General features: G+C 41.0%; 1 protein-coding gene across 1 annotated transcript in view; it reads left to right on the forward strand.

The window, feature by feature from the left end:
- The window catches only part of SCGN (secretagogin, EF-hand calcium binding protein), a 41468-nt gene that overhangs the window by 14144 nt on the left and 14797 nt on the right, over positions 1 to 12527 (forward strand). Inside the window, exon 7 of the mRNA XM_040967687.1 lies at positions 10441 to 10496. Coding sequence (XP_040823621.1) covers positions 10441 to 10496 — 56 coding nt within the window. The remainder of the gene's footprint in view (positions 1 to 10440; positions 10497 to 12527) is intronic.

The following is a 12527-nucleotide window of genomic DNA, read 5'->3' on the forward strand; positions in this document are numbered from 1 at the left end:
GGTTCTGTGGATGCTGCCTCTAGATGCTCATCTGAGTCATGTATTTGGTGCAGTGGAGTTGCAGACAGAGGAGGCATTGGTTTCTCACCTATGCCATTTGCTTGAGATGTGGGAGAATTAGGCTCTTGACTTCAGTTCTCTGCTCTATACAATGGGATTAATAGCAGCTGGTCCCTGGGAGGGCAAGGGGAGGGTAGCCTGGGTTCTTATTGAAGTATTGGTCCATGCTGTCTTTACACATTCCACTCACAGCAGCCCCATCCCAAGCAATCCTCAGGCTATTCTGGTGTTAAGCTCCTCAAAAATGGCAAAGTAGGAGAAGCTGCCTTTTGCAAGCTTATCCTGATAGTCTGTTTTGATCTAGACTTGAGGAGTTTCTCGGTACTCATTAGCTACATGGGTCTAGTTCCTCTGTCTTTTGCCTTTCTCCAGCCTCCTCTCATTCCAGATAGGTGCTTCATTCTTACCAAAAGTTCACAAGTTTCCAGCACTAAATTAGCTGGCTAAGACTTAAAAGGGTTTCTGCATTTATTATGTAAGGAAATCTCTCTTATTTCTTTCCATCTACTTGAAAGGCAGAGAGAGAGAGAGAGAGAGAGAGAGAGAGAGAGAGAAAGAGGTAGGGGTCGGGGAAAGGAAGAGGACATGGGAGTGGGCAATGGAATAAAGAATCTTGTATCTCCTGGTTCAGGCGGCCCCAAAACCTAAACCAGCCAGAGCTGGGCCAGGCTCAAGCCTGTAGCCTGGGATCTCTGTTCATGTTTCTCCTGTGGCTGGCAAGGGCCCATTCACTAGAACAGGGGTCAGGAATGTCCAGCCCACAGGCCATATAAAGACCATGGAATCATTTGGTCTGATCCAGCCAATGCAACCACCTGTGAAAGTCAAACTTCAATAAAGTTGACAGGCTAAGTTTTAAGTTGATAATTTCTTAAACATTAAAAATTTTTATTTTAAATGAAGAGTTATAGAGAAAGAGAGAGGAGAGAGAGGAGAGAAACCTTCCATCTGCTGATTCACTGGTTCACTCTCCACAGGTCTGCAACAGCTGAAGCTGGGCCAGTCCAAAGTCAGGAGCACAGACCTTCTTCCAGTTTTCCCATATGGGTACAGGAGCCCTAGCACTTGGCTGCCTTCTGACGTTTTCCCAGGTCATTACCAGGGAGCTGGATCAGAAATGGAGCAACCGGGTCTAGAACTAGTGTCCATATGGAATGTCAGAAGCGGAGAATTAGCCCACTATGCCACAACACTGGCCCTAAAATGATAATTTGTATGGCCCACGAATGACATTAACAATATCCAAATTATCTTCATCAGAACAAAGTTTCCCTGCCCATGCTGGAGTCATCATCTACTGCATCTCAGGATACATTAGCAGAAAGTTGGATAAGAAGCAGTGTAGCCAGGAGTGGAACCAGCAGGTATCCCAAGTGGCAGCTTAATCCACTTGCCACACTAGGTCTGTCCCCTAGAGTTCTTGAGCACCTTGGCGTGAATAGTCTTAGACATATTTTGCTGAGAGAAATTTGTGACCCTAACCTGATATATTATTTCTAGAAACTTCTCTGTGGTGTTGGCATTGTTCGTAGTATTTTCTATGCCTGATGATGATGGCTTAGAACGTACCTTTGGTCTAGGCAGCTTGCAAATCCTATGGATACGAGAAAATCTGGTGCCAAGGATGGAATCAAATCTCAGGAGATGATATCAGTTAAGGAAAGATTTGATCTTCTTACTGTGTTTATTTTCATACAATGCAAAATGAAGTTTAAGAACCTAAGATGTGTTTAGTATTGGAGGGAATTGGGAGAATCCCCAGGAGTGAGGAGCAGTTTCTAGTAGGTTCTACCCTGCAATTGACTAAATAATATGAAAAGGGAAATTAGACCAAAACTGCCTGGGAGATGGAACAACATGGATGTGCTTTTTCTAGCAGGGCATAAACACTCAGTGATGAGCATTTCCCCAGGTGACAGTTTCTTTCTTTCTCCTGCTTGCCTGCCTTCCTTCCTTCCTTCCTTCCTTCCCTCTTTCTGATACTCCATTGTACTTTTCTAAAGATTTATTTATTTTTATTTGCAACTCAGATGTACAGAGATGAGAGACATAGAGAAAGATCTTCTGTCCACTAATTAACTCTAAAAGTGACTGCAATGGCCGGAGCTGAGCCATTCTGAAGCCAGGAGCTGGGTACTTCTTTAGGGTCTTCCATGTGGGTGTAGAGTCCCAAGGCCTTGGGCCATCTTTTACTGATTTCCCAGGCCACAAGCTGGGAGCTGGAAGTGGAGTAGCCGGTATATAAACCAGCACCCATAATCCTGGCATGTGCAAGTGGAGGATTTAGGCACTAGGCTATCCCGCTGGCCTCAATCCTGTATTTTACCCTTTATGCCTGGTTTAAATTAGCTGGTCTCTTGTCTTCTTGCATCATTAGGTCTTGATATTTGCCTCTCTGATCCAGATTAATGAGATGCATCTGATTCTCTGGTCTGAGATGTCTTCTTTTTCCATCTCTACCCTCACTGCTGGGGGAACTCAGCCAAGCTCATAGTTTTAAATATTAACAAAGTACTGTCCCTCCCCAATGTGTTTATGTAACTCAGGCCACTTCTCTAAACTTCTTTTTTTTAAAATTTACTTCTTTTTATTATTATCATTTTATTATACAGTTCCATAGAACATGGGATTTCCCTCCCAATTCCCTTCCCAATTCCCTCCTGCCCTCACAAAATTCCCCTATATCATTACTATAGTATAGTTCTTCATACACAATCATATGTCCATCATTGTGGGCATGGACAATGGCAGAGAGTCCAGCATCCTATTGTCAAGATATAGTAAACAGTTTCATTGTGAGTCCATCTTTGTCTGGAAGTAGAGATGCACATTGCTTTGTATCCTCACATCTGGGTATGATAGTCTTCATTACACAATTACTATATATCTCCTTAAATGAAAAGCCACAATAAAGAATCAACAACAGGTGTCTAACAATGGAGGCATTGTGGAGATGTGGACATAAAAACAAAAGCAGCATTCCCACGAAGACAACAAGTTACTTAGAGGATGACCAAAGTGCAGAGTGCTTTAAGGAAGTGGAGGAGAGTGAGTTGAAGGAGAATGGGATCACAGCATGCAGGGATTCAAAAGCCATGAGGAGGAGGAGTTTGTGTTTCAGGTGAATTTTCCCATCATATTTTCTATTTCTGATAAGACTGTTGTCGGGATTTTGATTGGGTCACACTGAATCTGTATATTACTCTCAGTAATATAGACATTTTGAAGATGTTGATCCAGCTGCTCCAGCAACATGGTAAATTCTTGGATCTTTTAGTGTCTTCTCCTAATTCTTTTAAAAATTCATTGTAATTTTCATTGTAGAGGTTTCCCACATTTTTAGTTAGGTTAATTCCAAAGTATTTAAGATTTTTCTCCATTATTTTAAGGAGAAATGTGCTCATGAGGTCTTTCTCAGCCATGGATCTATTTGTGTATACTAGAGTCATCAATTTATGTTCATTAATTTTGTATTCTGCTAACCTGCAAACTCTCTTGTGACTGCCAATACTCTGCTGATGAGTCATTTCGTTCTATAAAAAGGGTCATTTCATCTGCAAACAGGGATAATTTTAATTCTTCATTTCTGATTTGAATTCTTTGTTTTTTCTTACCTACTAGCTCTAACAAAGGCTTCCAGTACTATGTGGAATAGCAGTTGTGAAGTGGACATCCTTGTCTAGTTCCAGGTCTTACTGGAAAAAGCCTCCAGTAAGCTTTACCCATTTAGTATGATGCTGATTTGGGTTTTTCATATACTACTCTGATTGTGTCATAAATGTTCCTTCTATGCCTATCTTATTTCGGATTTTTAGTGTGAAGTGGTGTTGAATTTTTATCAGATGCCTTCTCTGTATCTGTTGAGATGATTGCGTGGTTTTAATTTTTCAATTTATTGGTGTGGTATAGCACATCTATTGATGTGTATATATGTTAAACCAACCCTGCATGCCAGGTCTGGGTGAATGTCTGTTCTGTTTATTATTAGATACGTTGGCCAGTGTTTTGTTGATGCCCTTTTCATCTGTTCATCAGGGATATCAGTCTGTAGTTCTCTTTCTGTCTTGTCTCTCTCTCTGGTGATGTTGGCTTCATAGAAACAGTTTGGAAGGATTGCCTCTTTTTCTAATGTTTTGAAATAGCTTGTGGAGGATTCGGGTAAGATCTTCTTGAATCGTTTGGTAGAATTTAGCAGTGAAGCCATCTGGTCCATGACCTTTCATGGTTTAGAAGGATTTAATTACTGATTCAGTCTTCTTTCTGGTTATAGGGCTGTTTAGATTATTGGTTGTGTCATGGTTCAATTTGGTATATTCTGCATCTGTAGGATGAAATGGTATAGATGCCAATTTAGTCCATGTGTTCTATTTTCTGAATGAGCTCTGCGTTTCCTATTGAGTTTCTGTCTTATTAATGTGTCCATTAAGGTTAGCATGGTGTTAACCCCCCAACTATTATGGTGTTGGAGTCTAGTCTACCCTTTACCTATTAATATTTGTTCATATAGCTAGGTGCCCTGGCATTTATTGTGGTGATTGTTTCTTGCTGACCAGATCCTGTGATCATTATGTAATTTCCTTCTTCATCTGTTTTAATGCTTTTTATGTGAAAGTCTAATTTTCTGATATAAGAATGACTACATCACCATGATTTCCAATTATTTTGGAAAATCCCTTTCCATCCTTTCACTTTCAGTTTTCACATAGTTTTGCTGATGTCTCTTATAGACCACATATAGATGAGTTTCGTTTTTTGATCAGTTAATCTATGTCATTGGATTGATGAGTTTCAGCCATTTACATTCAGGGTGAATATTGATAGGTAGTGATATGGTCCTGTCATTTTAGAAATGGGATTTTTATTGTTTGATTTAGTCTTTTGTCATTTTGTTAGGACATTCTCCATGTTTTTCTTTGGTTTTGGTAGATGTTATTCCTTTTCTCTGTCAGTAGGACATCTTTTAGTGATATTTATAGGATAGGTGTGGTAGTGGGGAATTTTTTGAACTCTGTGAAAGTATTTTCTTTCATTCTCAAAGACAAAGGAAGGCTTCATTGTTTAAGTTGTTCTGGGGTAATTTTTTTTTCCATTGAGGATTTCGAATATGTCACTCCATTGTTTTCTGGCCTGTAGAGTCCTCTGAAAGGTCTGCTCTGACTCTGATTGGGGTTCTTCTATAAGTTAATTGATTTTTTCACGAGCATATTTAAGTATCATTTCCTTAATGTTCAACAAAAAGAGCTTGAGTATGATGTGTCATGCTAAGGTTCACTTTTGGTTACTCTATTGGGAGTTCGGTGCCCCCCCCATATTCTGTTTTCTTCATATTAGAGAAGCTACAATAATTATAATTTCATTGAATATATCTTCGAACTCTGCTTCTCTTTCTGCACCTCTGTAACTCTCAAAACTCATACATATGATGTCCCTTAATTGCTGAATTTTTTGTGTTTTAATTCCATTCAGTTCCTCTTCCAGCACTTGAACTATTTTAGAGTTATTGCAGGAAGTGTTTTCTGTTTCTGAGATTCTTTCTTCTGCTTTCCTCATTCTATTATGAAGGTTTTTCACTGAATTTTTAATTTGCCCTGGCCACTCCACTGCCTGCTCAGACTTTCTTCTGTTCCTGGTTCCAGAAGCACCCTGGATTATGGAGACTCCAGCTGTCCTAGATCACTAGTTGTCAGTGGTGCCTGTCGTACAGATTTTTTTTCTTTCCTCTTTTTGCCGAGACCTGCTGGTAATCAGGTATGGGGACAATCTGGAACCCATCTTTGTTTTTTTTTTTTTAATATTTTTTAAAGATGTATTTATTTATTGGAAAGTCAGATATACAGAGAGGAGGAGAGACAGAGAGGAAGATCTTCTGTCTGCTGATTCACTCCCCAAGTGACCGCAATGGCTGGTGCTGTGCCAATCAGAAGCCAGAATCCAGGAACTTCTTCCAGGTATCCCACACGGGTGCAGGGTCCCAAGGTTGGGCTGTCCTCGACTGCTTTCCCAGGCCACAAGCAGGGAGCTGGATGGGAAGTAGAACTGCCTGGATTAGAACCGGTGCTCATATGGGATCCCGGTGGATTTAAGGTGAGGACTTTAGCTGCTAGGCCACGCTGCCGGGCCCCAGAACCCATCTTTGATGGAAGCCTTGGGATGTCAAGTCAGTATTGTCTTCCTGGTGGGACTGAATCAAAATGTTGAGCTGGAAGTGAGTTCTATCCTGGTTAAGCACATGTATAGCTCACAGTTGTCCCTCTAGCCCCAGAACCTTTTCCTCAATTCACAAAATGTGGAATTGAGGAAGGTCTGGTTTGTGTGTGAAATCCACAGTATTTTTGCATCCAGCTGCCTAGGCTCGGCCATTTTGCTTCTGCTAATGGTCAAATCAAATAAACAGCAGGACAGGCAGTTAGTTCTATGACTGGGTTTACCTTCTGAGTGCCAGTCAACTCCCATTCCTACCTTGAGACAGGTGGAGCTCTGATCACTGCTGGAGTATATGATTACTTTAGCATTACTGTTCTGTCTCTGCTCTTTCTCCGTGTCCAGTTTTCCGGGAATCCCTCTGCTATCGGCCTTCTTCTTCTGTTTTCAGGGATTGTGCCCTCCGTTTCACCTCAGCTAACCCTTCTACATCTGTTCAAACAGGTCCCCACCCTATTTTGTATCTTGAACATCCCAATCACAGTCATTCATTTAGAAGTACCATGGATTACATGAGTTGTAACCAGAAATTGTTAACGAAAACAAAGCATACTCTCATGACCATTGTGTCTACAGAATTTCTAGGACATACAGTACTGTATGGGTTTATTTGCTTCTAGAATAGGCAAGGGAGGGGCTGCACATTGTACTTTTTAATGGTGGTTTACTTGCATTTTTTCACCTTGAGTGTGCATGATACTGTTGACAGTGATAAACTGGATCTATAAAAAGGATTCATATAAGTTTTGTTCAGGTAAGAGTATAAGTAACCTAGGCTCAAGAGATGTACAGTAACTTTGAATGAGTCTTGGCAAGTGCCAAAGTGATCAAATTCTAGCCAGTATTTGTGTCTCCATGATACTAAGTTTTCATTTGTTATCACACAATGACTGTTTATCACCTTGGTGTCAAAAAGAAGGCTTAGGTAAGTTGGGGTGAGTTCTTCACAGATTGGAGCTGTAGAACATGATTGGCTATACTCCTCAGAGGCAGAACTGCTCCTGAAAAGAGGCTACTGATTTTAAGAATGAATGAAAAAGGAACATTTAGATTAGGGGCAAAGGATTGTCCAGTGTTGCTTTAGATGGCTAAGAGGAAGCAGACCCTATGTGGACAACACCGGACTAAAAATGACAGGTGGAGAAGATCAATAGTTCTGTGCTGGTATTCCTCATGGACTCAGGGGGTGCTTCTCTTTAATACTTTGCAGGATTTTTAAAGGTAGCTTGTTTTTCACTACTCTTCAGTTTAACTAGAACATTGAATAACTTTCCAAAGCATCTTTTGCCCAAGAAATGGAAACACTATCACCCTCAGAATTTTAAGAAATTTATTGGTAAGACATCAGGTTTCATTTCTGGGAGCCTGCCACACTTTTCTTATAGTCTGTACTCAAAAAACGTGTGGCTTGAGCATGAATAATGTCAAACAATTAGTAATGGAAATGAGACTGGTGATTAAGGTCCTTTCACCATGTCTCAACAATTGTGCTGGAGAACAGTATCTTCCCAACTTCCTCCTTCAGATACCTCAGCCCTCCATCTAGGAAGGAACTGTTCCAAGAAGAAGCAGCAGGAGAAAAACCTGTATTTCTTTTAACCCAACAAATATGAAATTTTTAAAAAAATTATCAAGTGCATTTATCTAAGTGTGTGTGTGTGTGAGAGAGAGAGAGAGACAGAGAGAGAGAGAGAGAGAGAGAGAGAGAGAAAGATCTTTCATGAAGGTTCACTCTCCAGATGCTTACCAGGTGTGGGGCTAGACCAAATGCAGCTTGGATCCAGAAACTCAGTTTGGGTCTCCTACCTAGCTGGCAGGAATGCAACTACTTAAGCAGCTACCTGCTTCCTCCCAAGACACATGTTAGCAGGAAGCTGTAATAGAGAATGAAATCAGGGCTTAAACTCAGTTACGCTGATATGACATGCAAATGTCCCAAACAGCATTTACTGGCTGCACCAAATGTTATCTGTCTTTCCCCAACAATATTTATTGAATGTCTACTGTGCTAGATATTCTTCTTGGTACCCAGGGATAGGTCACAGAACACTTCCTGGAACATGCAGTTTAACTTTTATTACTAAACTGGTGTCTGCCAGTGACATCTGTGTGCTGATACATGCAGTTCCTGTGGTGAGGGAGGAATCTGTATCTTTGGCTCTAAGCAGCGACAAGGATCTGTGTGTGTGACTATCTGTCTTCCATTCAGCACACAAGGACAGGCAGAATGAACTGCTTTTAAGGATGTTTTGGCTCAACGACACTCAGTAACTTAGGGACAAATATTTTAGCTTGTTTCAATCACTTCATCCACACCCTGGCTGTTAACTCAGAACATGTTGTGACTCCTGTGAGTTTGTCCTCAGCTGCTCAAAGAGAAATAAAGAGACCTGTAGGTAGCATGCTTGACAGTACCCCAAACAGAACACCCATTCCAAACTCATCTGACTAACAGTAGGGTTGGAATTTTAATGATAAGCAACTGGGAAGTGGCAGAGAGCTTGGGCCTAATTGATGTGCCATGACACTGTGCAGTCAGGTCTGGCCTGGCCACAAAAGCTGCTGCTTCTGCCTTTTGGCCTTGTTTGTAGCTGTTTGGGACTATCTCCTTGACTTTCTTGCCTCTCATGGTTGTCCTGACAAATGCTTTAGGAGACTCTTCATTGTGTGACTCAGCCGAGATATCTTCAAAACTTTTTACATGTGATCAGTTGCTTTTGAACTTGACAAGACCATGTTCCCAGGCAGCTCTGGAGAGATCAAATAAGCCTGAAGAAACCCAGGTTTCCCAGTGGGTCTGTATAGTCACTTATGTGGCTTCACACAGTAAACAAGGAACCCCGGTGTGCTGATGGCCATAGTGACATCCACCCTGAGGCCACAGAGGGTCAAGGAGCATGTGTGTCAGGTGGGCAGCACTGATGCAAGCAAGCACCTGGGGATTGTTTTGTGGACCTTGCACAGGGGTCATCACTTCTCGAAGGATTGGCCACTTACCCGGGAACTGCCTTTAATCAGCATTTGCTGTGAGGAGGCAGTACTGCTGCCAGGAGTTGTACACCTTGTTACAGGCACTCCCTATATAGAAATCTTTTGTAATAATTTGAAGTATCAAAATGCTGCAAAGTCTCAATTTACTGAATTTACAACTCACACATGCAAAGGATGGTATCTCCTTTGTATTGCTAAACTGGTTCAGTCTTCCTGATTCATGGTTAATGTAGAAATGTCAAGTTTTCCATTCCTATCTTGTTAAAACAAATCAGCTCTAATAATGTAAACAGTGTGTGAAAGAAAGATTTCTACTTGAACTCCATTTGATTTCATTAAAAAAAAAGGGGGGTGGAGAGATTTCCTCTGCGTTCTATAACATAATCAACCCTCTATAATTGTGTCCAGCCAATCATGGATCAGAATTGGGTTTGTTTTAAATTGCAGTCCTTTGAACACATACGGATTTTTATTCTTGTCATCATTCCCTAAACAATACAGTATAAGAGCTATTCATGCAGCATTTATTACGGTATTACAGGTTATCAAAAGGTGATTTAGAGTGCGTGCATCGGTTACATGAACATCCTCTACTATTAACTGAGCTTAAAATAAAGACTTTTTAGACTTGTTTGTTGATATCTTGTGAAGTAATATCAGAAAAGCCTGCCTCAAAGCAAATACATAGATTTCCAAGTTAGAATTATTAAGTAGAATACGAATCTGTCTTGTGGTAACAGTGCTATCCCACAAACAATTACATTTTGTCTCTGGAGCATATGGTAGAACTGTTTGGCTCTGCTTCTTGGAAGCTAGGTATGGCGAGGGGCTTGCTTTGGACAGTGACATTTTAATCTGCCAACCTCTCTGCTGTGGCAAATAGGCATGTTGCCGGATAACAGCTGCTTTATCAGTGGGTGTCTCAGAGTACACACAGCATGGAGTGGAGCTCCCAGCTCATCTTGATCCTCAAATAAGCCTGTGCCATGTTAAGTCACTATTAACTTAAGCACTCTGATCCTCCTAACACAGAAGCTGAGATGTAGTTACTTCCTGAGGTACATAGATTCGTTAGCCCATTTAAGCAAGCATGGAATCTGATGGACAAAACAGCAAAGCATCTACTGTCTTCCAAATTCATATTCCAGTTATAGGCTTTTCTAACAATGTTTCCCTTCTGCCTTTCAGATGAAGATCTTTGACAAAAATAAAGATGGTCGGTTGGATCTTAATGACTTGGCAAGGTACGTAGCCTGGAAACAATGTTCTAGATTCAGAAATATTTCTCTATAGTCTAGTGACTTCAAATACTCCTTTGGAAATTGGAGACCACATTTTCCCTGGAATCCTAAAGAATAGATGCATTTTACCAAGTAAACTGCCAAGGTGTTTAGTCTCTTAGAGTAAAAGATTCATTTATGAGGATAATGAAAACTCTTTACCACAAAATGCACAATGCAAATTTTTAAAAATTTATTTATTTTTATGGGCAAGGCAGATTTTACAGAGAGAAGAAGAAACAGAGAGAAAGCTCTTGTCTGTTTGTTCACTCCCCAGATGGCCGCAATGGCTGGAGTTGAGTGAATCTGAAGCCAGGATCCAGCAACCAGGAGCTTCTTCTGGGTCTGCCACATTCGTGGAGGGTCCCAAAGCTTTGGGCCAGCCTCTACTGTTTTCCCAGGCCACAAGTAGGAAAATGGATGGGGAGTAAAGTAGCCGGGATATGAATTGATGCCCAAATTGGATCCTGGAACTTGCAAGGCAAGGATTAAGCTGCTAGGCCATCACGCCAGACCTACAATGCAATTTTTTAAAAGTTGGGACATATCATAAATCAACCCTGCCCTCAAAAACCTGATAGTCATGTAGCCATGGCCCCAAATTTGGAAGCTACTGAAAAAAAAAATCCCAAGTCCCATCCCCACTCTTTGAGAATGTTAAACAATTAGTTCAAGACATGGGAAAAGAAAGCCAACCACATGGTTCTCTGATCTTTGAGAGTAGGTATATCAACAGTAAGACCCCAAGCATATGAACACTTGATGTAAAAAAGGAAAAGATTAGCACAGAAGTGGCCCAGTGCCAGTAGAAATGCTGTGAGTCTGATTTTAGGACATATGGTTGCTGTGTCAATACGCCTTGTCAAAGCTAGTTGACTTGAAATGACATGAAATTATCCACCCAGAGGAAAAAGAGGTTATAGTTGGTGATTAGGTTAAAACCATTGGATCTAGAATACACTGCTATAACCATAAACCTTCTAGAGGAGCAACTATAAACCCAGGTACTTTTGGATTGGGATGCATCAAAACTGAGTAGTGATGAGGGCAAAACTGGGTAGTGATGAGGGCAGCAGTGACAAGTAAAAAGCAACAGCATAGCTGGAGCAAGAACTCCATGGAGGGAGGCCAAGCTTTCAATGTCAAGGAGCTAATGTGACAAATCACAATGAGATGGCAGCTTTGTTTCTCAGAGTATATTCGTCTAAGTCCAGAATCACAAATTTCTACCCCAGAAGTCTCACTTGTAAGCTGACTCTGTAAGGTTTTTTTTTTTAATTTTTAAAGATTTATTTATTTTTATGGGAAAGGCAGATTTACAGAGAGAAGGAGAGACAAAACATCTTCCATCTGTTGATTCAGTACCAAAGTGGCCACAATGACCAGAGCTGAGCCAATCCAAAACCAGGAGAAGTGGAAGAGTTAGGAGCTTCTTCCACTGGTGCAGAGTCCCAAGACTTGGGCCCTTTTCTATTGCTCTCCTAGGCCACAGGCAGGAAGCTGTATGGGAAGTGGAGCAGCTGGAATATGAACTGGCACCCATATGGGATCCTGGTGCATGCAAGGCGAAGATTAGTCACTAAGCTATGCTTCTGGGCTCTCTTCAAGGTTTTGAAGGATATCTGTGAATGGGATGCATCAGGAAGCATCTCTCCTCACCGATGACCATGAAGTCAATCTAACATACTGTATAATTTTCTTGTTGAGCCCTTGGAGCTATGAGTCTGTTTTTCCTCAGCTGTTTTCCCCAGGATCTTTATCTAACCTATTGTAATATTTATATACACACACGATACCGACAAAGACTTACATGCAGCAACACATATACCATTTTTGACAACCTTGCAATAAATATAAGATATTCAGAAAATTGACAGCTTGGAACTTAATGATCAATGTTGGCCACTTTGATGAGGAAGAGATCAGCCAAAGAGGGAGAAAATGTTTTTCCCAAAGGCGTAAGACAGAAACTATTTCAATCTTATAGTCTCACCT

This window comes from Ochotona curzoniae, unplaced genomic scaffold, assembly GCF_017591425.1.
Source record: "Ochotona curzoniae isolate NIBS_2020 unplaced genomic scaffold, NIBS_Ocur_1.0 scaffold_461, whole genome shotgun sequence".
NCBI classification, from domain to species: Eukaryota; Metazoa; Chordata; class Mammalia; order Lagomorpha; family Ochotonidae; genus Ochotona; species Ochotona curzoniae.